Raw genomic sequence first — 21,387 nt, 5'->3', positions numbered from 1 at the left:
CATCAATTTAACAATCGCAGCACTGTCTTTTTTTAGAACAAATAGACACTATTTCATCATGTACTTTTTAAATCTCAACAACATTAGCTAACGATGCTAATCTCTCCGATATGTTGATTGTCACGAGACCATTTTGTAATTCTTGAAATTGATCAAAGGGGACACGATTTATTGACAGGAACAGTTACTAACTGAAGTTATATTGTCAAAATGAATTTTCTAGTTATAGCAAATGTAACCTTGATATAAAATGATATTTTTACTTGAAAAGCAATCCAAAAATTGCTAGTCTAAATATAGTAATACAACAGAAAGGAATTGCAAAGAAGGGAGTTACAATGAAGATTGATTAGTGCTTAAATGTTTAATGGGGTTAAAATTGGAGATAGAGTAGTAAGTAACTATGTGTTGTGTGATGGGATGACCTTGACCTTGTGATTCTTATAAATTGTTATATTTTCCTGAATCGTAATGACTCTTCGTTCAATTCAAATCAAATTTGTTATATTTAGACCTAAATATATATCAATTACCAAATAGTATGTTTACAATGACATTTTGATCTTGCTGGTTCATAATGTAATACATATAACAAAGTTGTTTTTTTTTCAGTAAAAAAATATCTTATATTTGACTTTGACCTTTAACCCAGTGTCTTTGACATTTGGTGAACTTTGCACTAATCAACTTTACTTTATGAAAAAAGATGGGACTTTTAACAGAGTGGAAGAGAACCAACGTCCTGGTCGTTTACGTTCGTAGAACGGTAGTTGCAGTAATAACAGATGGAAGCCCAGCTGTATTCACTGAAGCTCCGATAGTTAAACTGAATACAAAGGATACAGACAATGGAGGCTTAACCTCTGGATACCTGGGTTTATTATTGGTTTACATATTTTGACTAGCTAGGCTAGTCGTCATCAAAACCTAGCCAAAACACTTCAACCAATAATGAAATCATGGAATCCAGATGTCTCCTTTGTCTATATCCTTGGTATCATAATGTTATGATAAATATTTATCTCGTAAAAAAATACAAAATGTGACCTTGAATTTTAACCTTTCATCAGGCATTTGCTCATATTGATGTAAAAAATATTGACCAGTAAAATGTTTTAAAAATTGACCTTGACAGTTGACCTGATGGTGACCTTGATTCCATCAATTTAGCTTCATAATGTCATAACAAAGTACTTACCAATTAAATGTTCAAAATCTGAGATTAACCTAGTGACTCATTTGATTCTGGTCAACTTCACTTCATAACATCATAACAAAATAGTTACCTGTTAAATATTTTTTAAAAATTCACAATTTGACCTTGTGACCTTTTCCTGTAGTTGGGCATTTTCTCATTTGATTTCAGTAAAGTTTGTATTTTTTGACAGCATAATCCCAGTTCGATTTTCAGCAGTGACTTTGAAGGCATTCAATTTTTTTACCTAAATGTAATCTACAAAACCAGTGTGTATATTAGACACCTATCTTGACCTTTTCCTACAATGAGACCAACATGGACAGATTTCCACCAAGCTGCATGGTGAGCAGTGTGTATATTAGACACCTATCTTGACCTTTTCCTACAATGAAACCAACATGGACAGATTTCCACCAAGCTGCATGGTGAGCATGGTGATTTCAATTTCTCTATTGTGAATTTTCCATTTCTGGGTGGCAGCGTACCTATGTTCCCTGCCTATGATGTTTACAAGTCGCAGTTAATTCATTATTCAAAGACCTGTTCCCAATATCATGATTTTCTTGCAAGAAGTTGTCAAGTACCACAAACTTGTAACAGATGCAGGTTGATGTTAATTATAGAAAAGTTTTAGTCCTCATAGTGATTTCAAAGAGAAATGTTCTATTTCTTTGTGCAATATGAAGCTGGACAGATTTGATGCTCATCAGTTTGTCATATATATGTTATAATAATTTGTTTATGTATATATAACTATATAACTTTCCCTATTCTCCCTCCCCTAGTCTACTGAAACTGAATCCCCTAGACATAGATATCCATTCAACCACTCCTGTTCCTCCTCCCCCCCCTCCCCACCGCCTCGTCTACTGAATATTGATCCCAGTCTACTGAAAATAGATTCCCTTTATATAGATGTCCATTCAACCTCTCCTGTTCCCCTCCCTCATCTACTGAATATATTATATCCCCTATATATAGATGTCCTTTCAACCTCTCATGTTCCCCCTCCCTAGTCTACTGAATATAGATCCCCTAGATATAGATGTCCATTCAACCTCTCCTGTTCCCCTCCCTCATCTACTGAATATAGATCCCCTATATATAGATGTCCTTTCAACCTCTCATGTTCCCCCTCCCTAGTCTACTGAATATAGATCCCCTAGATATAGATGTCCATTCAACCTCTCCTGTTCCCCTCCCTCATCTACTGAATATAGATCCCCTATATATAGATGTCCTTTCAACCTCTCATGTTCCCCCTCCCTAGTCTACTGAATATAGATCCCCTATATATAGATGTCCATTCAACCTCTCCTGTTCCCCTCCCTCGTCTACTGAATATAGATCCCCTATATATAGATGTCCATTCAACCTCTCCTGTTCCCCTCCCTCGTCTACTGAATATAGATCCCCTATATATAGATGTCCTTTCAACCTCTCATGTTCCCCCTCCCTCGTCTACTGAATATATATCCCCTATATATAGATGTCCATTCAACCTCTGCTGTTCCCCCTCCCTAGTCTACTGAATAAAGATCCCCTATATATAGATGTCCATTCAACCTCTCCTGTTCCCCTCCCTCGTCTACTTAATATTGATCCCTTATACCTATAGTTGTCCCTCTCCTGCTCCCCCTCCCCACCCTGTCTATTGAAAATTCATCTTTTCCTGCTCCCCTTCCCCCTCCCTCAACTGAACATAGATCCACTACATACAGTCGTCACAATAATTTATTTTATATAGTTATACACTTCGTGGTAATATTTCTGGTATCAGGAGTTGCCACAACCATTAAGGATAGCTACTATTACCTGTACCCGGTAGTCAGCATGCCATCGGGATCTACCCTATATTTCAACAAATCCAAAAGTAACACACGCGTGAAACGTTTTAAAATGGTATTCTTCTATATGGAAACTAACTCAAAACTTACCAAATTCATCTGTACCAACTTTCGCGGTGGAGCACGTTCAATTTTCGCAGATTGGATTGTAAATACGAATGATACCTGGATTTTCTAAATATAAACAAACTATTCGGAATGCTAAAGCGAACGGTTGTACATTAGTTGGAAAGAAAAACTTAGAGGTGTTTCAAAAATACGTGTGCAATGACCCGCGAAATTTAGTGATGAAAAACAATCCAACATTCTGCGTCGGTATATTGTAAAAGTGTCTCAACTTACAATTTCACTTCCTGGATAGGATGACTGTACTCCACACGAAAGACTTACACATTCACGCCGTCACAAATTGCAGTACATATTGTTCGACTACATTCCGGGACACAAATATAACATACGCTATGTACATACACGTTTGGCACTCTATAAAAGGACCTGAGGCTACCCAGTTACAATGACATAGGTATTGTGTTGAAGTTCAGTCGGGTCGCGGGAGAAGGTGTGTCATTATTTCTGTTAAGATTCAATCACGATTTGAATTCTTATTGGCCGCATTGCTCATAACACGGACGTAAAATATTTTGAAGTCCGTGCTCACACATCTGCCACCGACAGAAAAGGGTATTTTCATTGATGACGGAAATTTTTCGGCATCGTAGAATACCTGTGATTATGCTATCACGTGTGGAGTTCTAGACACATGTATCGCTTACTAATACTGGTACTTAATTACCAGCATGGCGATGATACCGATAAAAAGGTAAACTATCTAGCTTATTTGGTTACGAGATATTCCATCCTCGATACTCCATGGGTTATGTTCCTGTGCCATTGGGACCCCTGTTAATAAGAGCTTGTAGGCTGGCTATGTTTTTTTTTATTTCACGGCTTTTACGTTCACCCTCAAGGCCTATCGGACTTTCAGCGGACGAGAAAAGATAGGAAAATGAGTAGAGGGGGGCATGTTTGGTCTCCTCAAGTTGAACTCTATGATTAGTCACTGCTTTTTCCTCCTAAAACCTGCTATTTACCATAGCAATTGACCATAGCTAGTTCCATGTGGCACGAGGTTGGGGTTTAGTGGGTTGTGTGTGTGAATGGACAGGGCTATCAAGTTTCAGTTTTCCCAATTTTCTGAAGTGGACGCGGAAAATTTTCTTAGAAAACTCCCGGACCCGTAAGTACACCATATCACTGATTCGCCTACATGTATACACAGCGTATATTATAAAGAAGTAGGAGATTCAGCAGGTACACCTTCTCCGTGAACCCGGACATGAGGTCAATCTCGTTCCTAATTTGCTTTAGTTAAGATCCTGTTGACATGACGTAATTTTCTTTCTTGTTCTTGTTCTCACTCAATAGATACTATATTTACAGTCTTGAACTACCAATGCATAGAGTTTAGGAGTACCCCAATAACGTGATAATATTTTCGCTGTAAAACAGCTGTATTTTAGCACGTGCAATAATTCGACAAAATCACTCTCTGAATTTACTTATATATTACGTTTAAAAAAAACATCAATTTTTCATGTTGTGAAGAACATGTTGATATATGAAAGTACATCAAATCGCTGATATCTGATGAAGTTTGGAACTATATTTCCTTGCGGAGTAATTACCTTGGCATCCGTCATCAGGCAAAATTCAGCATTACGTCAACGTCAGGTCAACACAGACTGAACAATAAATCTGTTTAAGTTACAATGGTCTGATTTTCAATGTTTGTCGCAGGGTAAATAGAATAAATTGGTCACTAATATAAACTGCATTTTGGCTCGGAACAGAAAGATAAAAGTAGCTCGCAAGGGGCTCGCCACTTTTGTCTTTCTTCACCTTCGCCAAAATACAGCTTATATTTTTACCATATGTTCTCTATATATCCTGCAACTGATGGTGTCATTGCCGGAATACGCATGACACATATATTTTGCTGTATACGGCAATGATAGAAAACAGCTATATTTTAGCATGTACGTTAATTCGACAGAATTCCCATCTATATTTGTTTAAAGATTACTTTTAACAATATAAATTAGCTGTTGAAATAAGCGATTTTATATGTTGAAATGAACAAGTTTATTTATGAAAGTTTATAAAATCGCTGTCATATCCGTTGAAGTTTGGAACTCATGATATTTGGCGTACGTCATAAGGCAAAATTCAGCGTAACGTCAACGTCAGGTAAACAAAAATTGAACAAAAAACTGTTGAAGTTTTCTTGGTCTGATTTTCAATCAATATTGCAGGATAAATAGAATACATTGTCAGTGTATTAAAAGATCAGCTGCATTTTGGCTCGGGTCACTTTTATCTTTCCTCACTCTCGGCAAATACAGCTTATATCTTAAGACACTGACCATGTATTCTCTATATAATAGCTGGCAGCAAACAAAATTGATCATATGACTTTCTGTATTTGTACTTATAAAAATGTATGTATGAATAACAAAAATGTGACAATATCCTTCCGTATCGCCCGCTGGGTTCAGATATTAAAACTCATTGTTTGTTTTATTTATTTTTCCACAAAAGGCGGATTATATTTGGATACGGATGTGGCCATGACTTGTTCGCCCAGAAATTGACCGCAGACCCTTCTCCTGAGTAGCGAGTGTGTCCGTGTACTCGCCATTAGCGCGTGCGTGCCAGCTCCATGCCCCTGCGTACCCGTGCGTGTATAGGTAGGGAAATTGGCCGTCGATAGTCCAGCCTCCGCCCAGCACCTGATTGAACTCCGCCACCACCAACGGACGGTTCAGACCATAGACACTGGCGTTGTGCTACAAATGAAAGTTGTCTATGTTTTTTTTTACAATCGAAACCTTTTATGGACAGTTACCATCAACAAACCACCAATGATATCAAAAATGTCAAAATATCCTAAACAAAAATTGTTTTCCTGTATCTATTCAGGGTACTTATATTCTGCATTAAAGTGATATAATTATTCCGTACGTATATTTAGCTTTTTCTGGTGCACCCTTCAAAAAGATCCAAGGAGTCAGATTACACGTTGATATCATAAACACCATTTTTGAATATCAGAAGCAAAACTGGAAACTGATTTATCCAAACTGAAAAGACGTCAGATGAAGGATTAACACGTAAGACTGTTGAAGTTACACATTCAGAAATGTTTCTGTCAAGTATCCCCAGTTTCCGTGATACACTCACCCGGAACGGTGCTACCGAGTCGTACGTTTTGTGGGAGCCTTTACTGCTGTAAGTGTGAGTGGAGAAGAAATTCAGCTTTCCCTGGTAAAAAGGATAATCATAAAATACATGGCTGTGTGATGTGATTTTGTGTTTAAATGTTTAGATATATATATATATATACTAAACAAAAAAAGAAAGGTAACACTACTTTATTCTGTGATTAATTAATTAACCCCTTCATAAATCCTTACCAATCATGTACGAATAAAGTAATTGATAAATTCTGATAAAACTGCAGTCATGGTTCGTTATAAAATTTTGCGTTCAGTTGATTTTATTCGACTGTAAAGGACGTTGGGGTCAATTTCACAGGTAACACAATTAGTAACGGGTATGGCCACCGTTTGCGAAGTAAACAGCATTGAAGCGTCGTCGCATGGAACTCGTAAACCGGCGGATAATTCGAGTAGAGATGTTGTTCCATTCAGCGATCAAGGCTTGTGCCAGCTCCTGCAAGTTTGACGGCTGATTTTGACGTTCTCTCACGCGTCGCCCAAGAACGTCTCAGACATGCTCAATCGGTGACAAATCAGGTGATTTAGATGGCCAATCTAACACCTGTACGTTATTCTGCTGCAAGAAAGTTCTGCTGACGCGACTGGTTTGCGCTGTTGCGTTATCCTGTTGCAAAATGGCGCCAACGCCGTGGCGTCTTAAGAATGGCAGAACCACTGGTCTTAAAATTTCGTCCCGATATCGAATGCCGGTTAAATTGCCTTTAACACAACAAGCCTGGTACGAGTCCCCCCACAAATACCACCCCAAACCATTACACTTCCGGCGCCAAAGCGGTCCCGTTCTGCGACGCAGCAGTTCGCAAAACGCTCCCCTCCCACTCTGCGCCCTCCGTCACCGTGTTGCAGACAAAACCTGGACTCATCTGAAAACAGAACATTGTTCCATTGTCGTAAGGCCCAAAGACGGTGAACACGGGTCCAGTTACGCCGATTATTACGGTGACGTCGCAACAAATTGAGTCCAGTGTAGGGACGCCGCGCTTTCAATGGGTAGGCCCTCAACCTGTTGCGGACTGTTTGGGGAGACACACGACGCCCAAACAATGTCCTTGTAGTCTCTACTGCGGTTACGAATCGATTGCGCAAGTATATCAATCGTATACGACGGTCATTCCTGGCGGTCGTTTTACGGGGTCGGCCGCTTCGGGGACGATCGGATGTTAACCCAGTTTGGTTTAAACGACTTACCAACTGGCAAATTGTCTTAACACTGCAACCAAAATGCCGTGCAACTCGACGGCGAGACTCCCCAGCCTGGATCATGCCTACAGCCCTTTCTCTCTGTACTTGTGACAGCCGGGGCATAATGATAAAGTTGATAGATAGCAAGATTCAGTGATTTCTAAGTCCTAAGGATCTAAGGACCAGTTGTCAGTTTGAATGTTTATGAAATTCAAACGAAGATACAAGTTAGTCGCAGAAAACCTCGTGCAGCTCTTTCGCTAATACAGACTTTCACGCTTGAATGATTTTGGTAACCCCCTTGGATTTCGTAATGTAAAACATTACCATTTTCTAATATTGCACAAACGTCATTTTGTTTTCACTCATTTACAGGTATTCGCCAAGGAAACATGTTAACATTTCTTCTTTTGTTGGGTATATATATATATATATAACGTGAAGAGTTACCTCCCCTATTGTAAGCAAAGCGTTGTTGATCGCGTAAAATATGAAGATGGGTAGTTTGTTTAAAACGATAATATTCAATTAGCATATATGCAATTAGCTACGTACAAAAGACGACGCCCTCCTTATACCCACAATGAACGACTGACAAGTCTTGGCCGACAATGACCTCTGATGACTTACGTTAGGCTTGCCAAGATAACTCTTGGCCGACAAATGACCTCTGATTACTTACGTTAGACTTGCCGCGACAACTCTTGGCCGACAAATGACCTCTGATGACTTATGTTAGGCTTTCCGCGACAAGTCTTGGCCGACAAATGACGTCTGATGACTTACGTTAGACTTGCCGCGACAAGTCTTGGCCGACAAATGACGTCTGATGACTTACGTTACACTTGTCGGGATAAATCTTGGCCGACAAATGACCTCTGATGACTAAAGTAAGACTTGCCGGGATAAATCTTGGCCGACAAATGACCTCTGATGACTAAAGTAAGACTTGCCGGGATAAATCTTGGCCGACAAATGACGTCTGATTACTTACGTTAGACTTGCCGCGACAACTCTTGGCCGACAAATGACCTCTGATGACTTATGTTAGGCTTTCCGCGACAAGTCTTGACCGACAAATGGCCTCTGATGATTTACGTGAGACTTGCCGCGACAAGTCTTGGCCGGCAAATGACGTCTGATGACTTACGTTACACTTGTCGGGATAAATCTTGGCCGACAAATGACCTCTGATGACTAAAGTAAGACTTGCCGGGATAAATCTTGGCCGACAAATGACCTCTGATGACTTACGTTAGTCTTGCCGCGACAAGTCTTGGCCGACAAATGACGTCTGATGACTTACGTTACACTTGTCGGGATAAATCTTGGCCGACAAATGACCTCTGATGACTAAAGTAAGACTTGCCGGGATAAATCTTGGCCGACAAATGACCTCTGATGACTTACGTTAGTCTTGCCGCGACAAGTCTTGGCCGACAAATGACGTCTGATGACTTACGTTACACTTGTCGGGATAAATCTTGGCCGACAAATGACCTCTGATGACTAAAGTAAGACTTGCCGCGACAACTCTTGGCCGACAAATGACCTCTGATGACTTACGTTACACTTGCCGCGACAAGTCTTGGCCGACAATGACCTCTGATGACTTACGTTACACTTGCCGCGACAACTCTTGGCCGGCAATGACCTCTGATGACTTACGTTAGACTTGCCGCGACAAGTCTTGGCCGGCAATGACCTCTGATGACTTACGTTAGACTTGCCGCGACAAGTCTTGGCCGACAATGACCTCTGATGACTTACGTTAGACTTGCCGCGACAAGTCTTGGCCGACAAATGACGTCTGATGACTTACGTTACACTTGCCGGGATAAATCTTCGCCGACAAATGACCTCTGATGACTAAAGTGAGACTTGCCGCGACAACTCTTGGCCGACAAATGACCTCTGATGACTAAAGTGAGACTTGCCGCGGCAACTCTTGGCCGACAATGACCTCTGATGACTTACGTTAGACTTGCCGCGACAACTCTTGGCCGACAATGACCTCTGATGACTTACGTTAGACTTGCCGCCAGCTGTAACAAGACAGTGGTCACTGTAAAGATTCCGCATGTTGAAGCTTCCTGTGTTGGACTTGGGATTCCAGGATCCGACAGTGACGAGCGCGTACTGGTCGTGTTGTCGGATAGCATTAGCCTGCCAGTTCACAAACCTATAACAAATACATTCCACATCATATTCCTGTTACGAAAATTTAAATGTAGCACAAATGCTTTCGATTTTTCAATAAAATATCTCGAGACTTGAGCTAAGCTCATGATAGAATCTAAATTCGTATATGATATGCACGTAACGTATATCACAATCACAACATCACCACCCTGACACTTAACGATCAAAAGACGATATCTGAAAATACCTTTGAATCTGCTTTGCTGTGTACATCTGTTGAACCCATCCCGCCCCTGAATTATGAAGGAATCTGGTGTCGTAACAGGGCTGGTGCGTGTCCTGGTGACCCACAATAATCTCACCCTCTGGCTCGTTCATAATATCCCAGCCTCCGAGGTTAGGCTCGTTTTTCAGTGCTGTAAGTGTAGGTTTGGTATACATTTCAAAATCGAGCCTTTTAACCACTGAATTGCTGAACATTACAGTACTCGGGGAAAATACATGGGACCTTTTCTTGTTGGGCATACAGAACATTTTTTACATGTTTGGGTAATCACATTAATTAAGATATTTCATGGTGTATGTAAGGTTAGGTAATGATAAACACAAGTTTAAGTTCGATTATTCACCATAATACCTGTTCAAATTGTAAAATACAAATGAACAATACCTCCGTTTACAATTAAATATAATCAACTACACCTAATATTGTCTTTTAAATACCATTTAAATTTTAATTAATTATCAATAAGTGAATACATTAAAAAGGAAACTATTCCGATTTTTCGAGGAGTCACCGACAATTCTGCTAACTGTATCATCTTGTATTGGAAGCTCTCCCACAGACCCGTTACACTGCAGGTCAAGGTCTCGTAGGGTTCGTGGGTAGGAAATTTCCATTTATATACCTCAATCTTTATCTAAGAAAAAGGAAAAGAATGGGAAAAAATAGTCAGGTTAACACTAAGCTTGCAATCGCTTCTATTTTGTTACAAAGACAAAAGAATGACGTCATAATGGGCTCAAGACCTCGGTCCATTTGTGACGTCACATTTTAGTTGCTAAGCTGCTTAGCAATCGACAATGGCGGAGATGATGAGTCTCTCCCCATATATAAACATTTTATGTTAATCTTTGGCGTACCACAATGGATATCAAGCTGTTACTGCTGTTTGTGGTAATGCTGACCACAATCCACCAAGGTCCTGCTGCTTATCGGGACCTCATGTGGTAAGTTTGATTTTTGCGGTATCACCGAAATATTGATTTTACGGAAGTCAGGAACAAGATACATAATTTCTCTATTTACATTCTTCTTCTTCTTCTTCTTCTTCTTCTTCTTCTTCTTCTTCTTCTTCTTCTTCTTCTTCTTCTTCAATATTTCTTTTCCATGATTCCATTCCACACTCATGAAAAAAAAATCGAAAAATAAAATACCTCGAAATTAACAAATTTTACAGTATATCTTTTTACATCAAATATCTTTGGAGAAGCCAATATTTTGCCCTGAAATCTTGGTGTAAACTTCATAATTTATTTGTGTAGCGTGGAGCCAGAGCCTGGGTATATGAACAGATTTTATCATTATGTCACTGCCACTGAAATCAAGAAAGTATGCCCAACGCCAGCCGATTTGATCTTGGTAAGAATTTCACACCATAATTATTTGCTGAACATGTCAGCATTATTGTAATCAAGATCATTATTTTAGATTGTAACAACTGGTTTTTGGATGGTCCAAACTTTCGAGGGGGAAATTAATTTAGTTTTCAATGTCTCTACAATACTTAAAAACCCGTTCGTTTACACTTAGATTAAAAAAAAAAACATTTGTGTAAAATCCCTGTGTTACGATCTATGCGTTTTATTTCAAGTATTCCCCATTTTATCAATCCTGATTTGATTTATAAGTAGGTAGAAAACGTATCTATTCCTATCCAAACTTCTTGCATATGAACCATTCTATGAAAAACTATTTCCATAAATTGATCATGTTTATTTTTGTGTATTTTATTTATTTCAGCGAATTGGACACGAGATGTTTTATACCTTTATGTGTGTGTTTCTGACTCTATTTATGGGATATGCGCCGTCGCTTGGAAACGGAGTCAAACAGACCTTGTTGGCTACATTTGCGAAGTTCAAGGAATGGAGAACTCGTAAGTGATATTGATAATTTAATTTTCAGCTATTTTACCTTAAATAATATAGCGAAATAGCGGAATAGTTTTAAATATTTTCTATGTGAAAACTGAAATGTCCAAGTGAACGATTGGCCTCTTGTATATATTTCATGTCTCCATACGGATATGTCTAACGGTTTCTTTCCGATTAAACAGCTATGACTAATCAGATAAATAGTGAAACCCTTGTATTTTGAAGATGTATTGAAATATATATTGTTCGTTCAGGTCCTTCACGCTGTCCTCACTGCGGAACTGCCCCGTGCCAGGCAAAACGGAGATCTTTGTGGAAACCTTCCGGATCTCGGAAGAGAGACAAAGCCAATTTCGCTGAGCGAGCAAAAGCAATGGAATTGTTCAACTATGGTCTCGAGTTATCTGTGGTGTTGACCAAGGAGCTGCCCCGGGATGACTTCTACTGGGAAAGGAAATTCTGCCACCAGTTTGAAGAGAAACACATGGTGCTGTTTCCACTTTGTATCCAGCGTCAAATCAACTATTGGTACCCAGTGCCTCGCTAGGTAGGTATTTAAGGGTTTGATTGCAATATACATGTAGTTGCAAAATTGTTACATTTTGAACTATAGAAGGAGATGCAATATACATCAAAATTGGTACATGTACCGTTTTTACATATATATTTTTTCATTACAGATCCGATGTACTATCCATGAAGGAGAAGATATCGAAGGGTAGTGACGTCATTCATTATGTGCGATCGGAGCACATTGAGTTCATCGCTGATTTTCACCGAACTTTTATGTGTCTTGACCATTTCCGGTAGAAATGATCTTGACCACTGGTATTTAAAGTGTTTACTTATTTATTATGTTTGTCAGTGCATCTTGACCTCGTGGGGTCTTATAAAGAAATGTACAGATGTTTTGGTTGTGTTGGTTATTTAGAACTGCAACAGTGCCAACAGTAGTGGCCAAAATTAGTTGTAGTTGACGTTTTGGTCATCAGTTATAGATATAACTTGCAACTGACCATAAGACAGACAGACAGACGGACGGACGGATGGACAGACAGACTATATTTCCTCCTGAGGGAGATTTCACAACTGTCATTACATAATTTATATTGAAATATTACAACAGATACATTAACATGAAATTATAAACTCACAAAGACAGTTACCTCCGCAGGTATGTTTGTATGTATAGTAAATCTCATTGCATTGCAGCATTCGTTTCTCAGATCATTTCTGGTACATTTTCAGCCATATTTACCCATTCATAATCAGAGATATGCACTTTAGTTCGGTCTCCGAGGAGAAAGGCACACTGATCGTGATCACTCAGGTTTGAGAAAGAGACATACTTGTTTACTTTGACGACACTGACAGCGCCGTCCAACAAAACATCACGGATTTGAAATAATTTGGGACACTGGATAAGAAAATGCTTAACAATGTCTTTGATGGGTTTTGCAAAGAATCCACAACAACCGTTTCCTTTTTCAAATATAAATTAACATTTCATCATCTCAATCAATCCCCAAACAAATTTATATGACTTTTATCATGATAAGTTCTAGGATTGCGATTAGTATTACAATGAATAGACGCATATCCAATTTTGGATTCGATTGTTATTATTCTCGCCACTTTTTTTCGTAAAAATCGTATACAAGTCGTTTTACGATTTTTTCTCAATACAGTTAAGACAGTGAAAAGTTATTAATAAAATCTTTTTACAAACAAGACTATATCACACCTTTTCGTTATATAGAAAATATCTGAAGTAAAACCAGTTTGTACTTTGGAGAATTCGCCAGACATATACTGACACAGTCGTACAATAAATATCATTTTCCGTATAAACTTAAAAACTTCCGTTTCACAATTTGTTCCAGAATAATAGTTTTGTTATCTCTACCTCGCTCCATATATCGAAATCGGACATAACCAAACACTGTTGTAACTGCCGTTAGAGAAGTTGTGAGCAGTCACTACAACGCCGACATGCTCCAACTCTTCCACAATTCATTTCCATATATCATACTAGAAAAATTGTATGGATCTGACGATATTAGAGCTTGTGAGCGAAACTTCCGAGTTATACAATTCAACAACCAAACCTCCAAGCATTTTAATTGTCATCGTCACAGTGATCGAATAACGCTTCTATCCAAACCAACAAGACAAGTGTGATGAACAATCCCACAGTAGTAGTCACAAATTACAATCAGTCATAGAAAACAAATTAACATAACAAATATTTGTTTTAATTAGTAGATGTAGCCAATTTCATAACGCTTAATGCGTAGTGTTAACATTCCAAAATGAATGCATATGCTGTGCTATGACGCGGGAAGTAAAGGCGTAAAGTCGTGTTTGTGTGTGTGTGTGTGTGTGTGTGTGTGTGTGTGTGTGTGTGTGTGTGTGTGTGTGTGTGTGAGAGAGAGAGAGAGAGAGAGAGAGAGAGAGAGAGAGAGAGAGAGAGAGAGAGAGAGAGAGAGAGAGAGAGAGAGAGACAGACAGCCAGAGAGACAGACAGACAGACAGCCAGAGAGACAGACAGACAGACAGAGCTATGTGTGTGTGTAAATATAGCCTCTCTATTCCTTCTTTAAACGTCAATAGTCCACAACGTGAACGTGACAGTTCATATGAACGGTATCATATGCTGTCTACTTGTCTACTGTTACTTTTTTTTTCTTAATTTACCGTCCGTCTGTCCTTCTGTCCGATATTGCATCCTGCTCCACAAGTTGCCAAATGTCTGTTTTCTCACCGATTGTCAATGTCAAAACTTCTTTGGTAGATCGAATGAAAAAGGGCGAATAACAAAATGTGAAATTAATTAGAAATTATCCTCGATACTCCAAGTGTTACGATTACTTTCGTTCTTTGCACCCGTCGAACATTTCCTGGCGAAATTGAAGACAAAAGCGAAGTAATTTTAATTTGTCTAATGCATGTTTCTGTAGAATAAAAATTGATCAATCACAGACTGATGATTACAAAGGAGCGATACTCAACTTCAAAGTCAATACGACATGCAAATATCAAACTTGTCTTCTCGTCTTACCCCAAAGGTATCGCACACAGAATCTTCGATTTTGCAATGAATTGTTCCAGATGTGCAAGGGCCGAAAGTGATCGTAATCCCTGGAGTAACCAGGATGTTGAGAAATGAGTTTGTAAAATGATGAAACTGGTGTGATACAATGTTGCCCGCCTTTTTTCCCACCTATGCCTATATTATCTGCATCCTGGTTAGCTCTGAGTTGGATACAGCGCATTTGAGACATTCAAATGATTTATGTCAGAGTATTAGTGAATAGTTTTACCTGGTTTTAATGCTTAGATCCAAGAAAATGGCAGTCCTCGGTTCTGATTTGCAATGATATACGCTAAGTGTGTAGAAAGAAATGAATATTGTGGACAATTTCAGAAAGATTGACGTAGAAGGTGTACGGTATCTCGCTCTTCTCCGTGTCGGTTGCGATGTTGTACCATGGCGCCTGGGGAACAAGGCTCAGTCACCCCCGCCTTGTCATTTTAGTCTCTGTCTTACCTTTAGACGATGCTTTCTTCAACTTACCATTGACCATCGGGACAAGGGCGTGGTCGATATAGGACTGGAGTTTGGTGGTACTCGTTATCAGGCCTTGCAGACGCTCGTTCCCGGCTTGCTTTAGTGCACCATTCCAAAGACACAAGAAGACAAACAAATTCTGCGTGCGAGCAAACCGGATGTAGCTTTGTAACTCTGATATGAGAGAATGACCGTCGTCTGTATCCGTCACCATTCCCCGACTATCGAACTTCGGGGAAATTTGTCCTTCTGTGTGGACCCATACCCCTGTCAGATAATAGCAAACTGATTACTGTGTTAAACTGAAATAGATTTTTATTATGAAAAATCAATAATAGTATTCAAATATCACTACCAAAAGATCAACCCATTGTCTAAAAAAAGAATATTACAATTACATATTCAGGACACAAATGACATGTTTCCCTTGACACTGCCTCAGATTTGACCTTGTGGATGAGCGTTCATTCCTTTATGGAAGGCGTTGGGTTTTGTACCCAAGCCGAGATATCACTCCCGGCAATGCGGTAGGGTAACGACTGGTTTTGAACAGTTTCAATACAATGTGACTTGACGGAACGTCTGTTCGTTTCTTTCTGTAGTATTAAGTGTGGTATCACTTTGATTCAGTGCCTCACTACCGGAAAGAGGCTTACAAGAACATAAAACAGCCTCCCATTAACACACAACATATACACTCACCTCGCATACATTGGGAGGCCGTCCTTAAATGACCTTAGCTATTGATAGGACGTAAAGCAATCGGACATTTCCGAAGTGATTATATTATGTGCCTTTTTTTACCGGAGTTTTGACAGCATTTCGCCGAGATGTTGCAGATTTCATCAACCTCCTTACCGATACTATAAACAAGCTATCGGGACGATACGAGTTGTCAAGTAAAACATGGCTTATAATTATTGTTACATAGATTCCATAAGTCCAGAGCAAATGTCAAAAAAAAAATTATGTGCATTTTTCTGCACATTGGCTTCCAAAGGAAATTTTCAAAGTGTATATCCCAACATGGGTCACCATAATGTCGGAGAACTAATGATATACTGTGAGAGTTATCCCCCTTAGTCCATATTTATACCATGCAAATATTCTATAACCCGTAAGATATCTAAAATATTAAGCAAAATTTACTTTGATGTGATATATGTGAATTTGGTATGTCCTAAGCACAGACATATTTACACCTTCTTGTTATTATGGTTACAAAAATATCCGGTTGACAACTAGTAATAACAAATTCCACTCGAAATTCTTCTAAACATCGTGACGTAGCTAGTAAAACAATCAAAATTAAAATGGAATCATTTTTGTGGTCTTTCAATACGTCTTAGAATGTAAAGATGGCAGTGTTTACAGTAATTTCTGGTAATGGCATAGACATATTTCATACACAACAAACTTGTCGTTACCTTTTTTTGCTTTTACCCACGTATAGTTTAAAGTCTAGCTAATTAAGGGTATATTTCATACTCACGAATCGAGTTTCCTCCAGCTGCCGCCACTCTCCTGGCTATGGATTCATACATGGACTTGTGATGGGTGTTATACTGGTGCTTGCCGAAGTCATGTCCGTACTGATCCCACGCCATGTTAACACCTGACAGGAATACTTTGGTGCCGTGACCATAACAAAATCCAGTCCCACACACGTACAACTTGCCTGAGAACAAGACGGAAAGCTTTGTGTAATTAATCTTCCGTGTCTTATCTTAAACCATCGGTCTAAATAAGAATACCGTTCTTTATTTATTTATTTAGTTATTCATTGTTAGCTTGTACAAATTGTTTTTATTTCCTAATTGATCTAATAATTAAAAGATGTTAGTTATGTGAGTGTCTGGTAATGTTATCAAGGAAAAATAGCGATACCCTCGACTTTATTATCGGTTAATGTCTTATTACACAGGGTAATGCAACCACATGTTGACCTTGTCAAAAGTCCATAATATTATTATATAAGTTATTGTGATAATGGTCAAAATGTATCATCTGCGTTATTTGAGATTTGCAATAAGAGAAAATATTCGTCACGAAATGATTTCCGCTTATAGTTTACACCTTACCGGAAACATTTACACCTAACGTCGTGACGACAGCTAACAACAAAACAAACATAGCTGTATCCTTGGTCTTTATCCCGTAAAGGTCTGAAAGGAAAAGACAATATTTAACATATTCTGTATGTATCAAAACGAAATAAAGTTGAATTTACAATCTATTGACATTAAGTAGTGTATTGTAACCAGCTATATTATTTAACAGTCTCCGCGATGCTTAACTACCCAGATATACCAGGTAATCTGAACATCTATGCGCTGTGGAAAACACTTTGGAGTAAGCATGGATATCATTAGGCCCGATCTCTTCCTGATACAACATATAAAGGGAACAGGTTAGAAAATATCAAGCGAGATATTTCAATTATGATTTGATTAATCTTAAAATGTCAATGTCAGGTTAATTCTGTAGGCAGTTCTAGGTACTAGTATACCATGATCATAATTAGGTGCGTATCGTATGCCTCTACTAAACAAACGTATTCTGTTGCGTATCATAGGCCTATCACTAAACAAACGTATTCTGTAGCGTATCATATGCCACTCACTAAACAAACGTATTCTGTAGCGTATCATATGCCACTCACTAAACAAACGTATTCTGTAGCGTATCATATGCCACTCACTAAACAAACGTATTCTGTAGCGTATCATATGCCACTCACTAAACAAACGTATTCTGTTGCGTATCAAAGGCCACTCACTAAACAAACGTATTCTGTTGTTGCGTATCAAAGGCCACTCACTAAACAAACGTATTCTGTTGCGTATCAAAGGCCACTCACTAAACAAACGTATTCTGTAGCGTATCATATGCCACTCACTAAACAAACGTATTCTGTTGCGTATCAAAGGCCACTCACTAAACAAACGTATTCTGTAGCGTATCATATGCCACTCACTAAACAAACGTATTCTGTAGCGTATCAAAGGCCACTCACTAAACAAACGTATTCTGTAGCGTATCATATGCCACTCACTAAACAAACGTATTCTGTAGCGTATCATAGGCCTATCACTAAACAAACGTATTATGTTGCGTATCAAAGGCCACTCACTAAACAAACGTATTATGTTGCGTATCATAGGCCTATCACTAAACAAGCGTATTATGTTGCGTATCATAGGCCTATCACTAAACAAACGTATTCTGTAGCGTATCAAGCCACTCACTAAACAAACATATTCTGTTGTGTATCATAAGCCACTCACTAAACAAGAGATCCCAGAGGGATCTTGGCGCCCACCATTTGAGGATCTGTTTTCAGTTCTTGAATATTTGTTTATTTTGTTTGTTTGTTGCAGGTGTTGTAAATGTTAATGAACTGGTCTTCATTGAATGTACTCAATGATGGCACAAGAAATTTTTATTAAGCACCTATTAGCAAATAACATTAGAAAAAGATCCCAAAGTATTATTAGATAGCAGTCAGTTACAGGTGGATAATGGACATGGTCTTGAATCAATATGATAAAATATCGAAGAAAATATGCTTGTGCTGTATTACTGTCGACATTCAAGAAGGCTGCCTGTGGGCCACCTTGATTTCAAATCAGTCCAAAAAAGGTACAATGCACAACTAAGGACCAAGGGAAACCAATACCTATGAAATATCAGAAGGATCCATCCAGTACTTCCTCAGAAATAGCGGTAACAAGATTTTACTCTCAAAATCCAAGATGGCTGTCTGTCAGCCATTTTGATTTCGAATCAGTCCAAAAAAGGTACACTGCACAACTAGGGACTAAGGGGAAGCTCCCTAAGAAATATGACAATGATCCATTCAGTACTTTCTCAGAAATAGTGGTACCAATTTTTTCTTTTTAAAATAAAAGAAGGCCGACAAGCGGCCATCTTGAATTCGAATCAGTCCAAAAAAGGTACAATGCACAACTGGGGACCAAGGGGAAACTGCATATGAAATTTGAGAAAGATCCATCCAGAACTTTTCCTGAAATAGCGGTAACAAGAATTGTTTACGGACGGACGGACAGACGACGGACGGACCACGGACGCAGGGCGATTTGAATAGCCCACCATCTGATGATGGTGGACTAACAAAGACGGTATTATGTTGCGTATCATAAGCCATTCACTAAACAAACGTATTCTGTTGTGTATCGTAGGCCAATCACTAAACAAACATATTCTGTTGCGTATCGTAGGCCACTCACTAAACAAACGTATTCTGTAGCGTATCATAAGCCACTCACTAAACAAACGTATTATGTTGCCTGTCATAAGCCACTCATTAACAAACGTATTCTGACATAAATAATATGAATTAATGTACACAAAATTCCTCGCATGAGACCGCTCCATGAATTCGGTCTATCAATGACATTTATTTGAATAGTTTTTAATTGGTTAAAATCATTCCTTATATGATCATGGATCACCTACCTGGTATTTACAAACAGAAGTGACCAAACATGTGACGTTTTGATTCCTTTGAAGTTTGTCTTGTGCCTCTCTAATACCAAAGCGAGATATACAAACGTTTGACATAGATTTCTTATCTGTTAAGAATTCTAAATTTAAAAAAATACAAATCTGTAGCTCTAGGGTTCCTGTGTATAAATGACCTAGAAATTTGGTTATATTTGTTTACAATGCAGCAGTAATATTAGATTTAAGTCCTTAAGAGGACACGTTATTTCTGGTATCTTATGTTGTCATAGTGTACAGCCATAAGACTGCAATAATCATGATAGTAAACACTGCAATCTAAATCTACGGAAGCAGACTGACAATCCGAACCAGGGTTCTTCATCAGACATCTGTCCCTCAAAGTGTCTAACGTCTGTGGTAGGAGACAGAGGAAACTCGGGTGATAATAGAAAACAATAAACAGCAAAAATAATCTATTGAATTGAATTGCCAGGTAATATCATAAGATATGCTATATGTATATATTGCTTTATTTAGAATATCGTGGAATCTCCTCTTCGATTGACTAAAGTTTAAGAGGTTTGCTGTCACTGTCTATACATATATACACACAAGCCTTTACAAATTCCGCTAGAAACCTTAGCGTCACTATTTTGGACAAGGAAAAATATTTCTTTCCGGTTTCTGTCTAGGAAAAAAAATTACTCCATACACTGTTTCCGGTTTTGACTGTCTGTATAACTGACATTTATTAGATTTATAGAGAAAAGGTATTTTTTTGTGTAATTTTAGCATACATCTAATTATCCAAAACTTAATTTGCCAGCCATGTTTCAATTCTTTGTTTGTAAAATGACCTCTTGTTTAACGCTATATGCTTGATTGAGCGAAATATCTGATTCTGAATATACTAGCCAGTCGAGACTATGTTTGACAACGGTCTATAAATTCACCTCAGGTATATTCTGGGACTCGCAGAACAAATACTTGTATAATCAACGTGGAGATTTCGGAGTATACTATCGCAAAATGTTAAAGAAAACTAAATCAGGTCGATAGAAAAAGATAGGGATGGTCGGAAATTGGGAACACAATTTTAACCCCCGATTAACTGTGACTTGAGGTGTCGAACGTCGTGTTACCTGTCCTATAAGAGCCGAGGGACACTTTTAACAATAGCTGATAAATTTTGGTAGTCTTTGAAACAAAATTGTTTCCTTTTCAAACGGTGTTTGTAGAGGCTCCATAGCTCAGTTGGTTAGAGCGCCAGTCTAGTAAACTGGAGGTCGAGAGTTCGACTCCCTCTGGAGCCTACGTTTTGTTTTAATAAATATGAACGTACATTTAAATGTAATTATGCAAAAAACACACGAGGTAATTAAAATGTGCCCGATATTGTAGATATATATAAAAATACAGCTATAGTTTACAAAATATATTTTTCTCTGTCAAAATCATGAATCTCACCAAAAAGCATGTGAGAACAATTTCAACATTATCTATACATAAAATTGTCACTTAGTT

General features: G+C 38.5%; 2 protein-coding genes and 1 non-coding gene across 3 annotated transcripts; 2 read left to right on the top strand and 1 right to left on the bottom strand.

The window, feature by feature from the left end:
• Positions 1–5,648: 5,648 nt before the first annotated feature.
• Positions 5,649–17,529, bottom strand: LOC132562006 (mannan endo-1,4-beta-mannosidase-like). The gene is made up of 7 exons (XM_060226732.1): positions 17,478–17,529; positions 16,889–17,074; positions 15,403–15,663; positions 9,916–10,084; positions 9,555–9,708; positions 6,286–6,366; positions 5,649–5,891 (listed from the first exon to the last, which is right to left on the bottom strand). Exons 1-7 carry the CDS (start codon positions 17,527–17,529, stop codon positions 5,649–5,651), a joined length of 1,146 nt encoding a protein of 381 aa, XP_060082715.1.
• LOC132562002 (uncharacterized) lies at positions 10,816–12,372 on the top strand. Its single transcript, XM_060226727.1, has 4 exons — positions 10,816–10,898; positions 11,214–11,310; positions 11,692–11,827; positions 12,080–12,372. The coding sequence occupies exons 1-4, from the start codon at positions 10,816–10,818 to the stop codon at positions 12,370–12,372; spliced, it is 609 nt and encodes a 202-aa protein (XP_060082710.1).
• A 3,573-nt stretch (positions 17,530–21,102) lies between the features above and the next one.
• On the top strand, positions 21,103–21,176 carry Trnat-agu (transfer RNA threonine (anticodon AGU)). The gene has a single exon. It is a non-coding gene; the product is annotated as a tRNA-Thr (tRNA).
• Positions 21,177–21,387: the final 211 nt, after the last annotated feature.

Source organism: Ylistrum balloti, unplaced genomic scaffold, assembly GCF_031769215.1.
Source record: "Ylistrum balloti isolate Yb309-2 unplaced genomic scaffold, AGI_CSIRO_Ybal_v1 Utg371318, whole genome shotgun sequence".
Classification (NCBI taxonomy): Eukaryota; Metazoa; Mollusca; class Bivalvia; order Pectinida; family Pectinidae; genus Ylistrum; species Ylistrum balloti.
The sequence above is the reverse complement of the archived record's forward strand: the minus strand, read 5'-3'. Positions and strand labels throughout refer to the sequence as shown.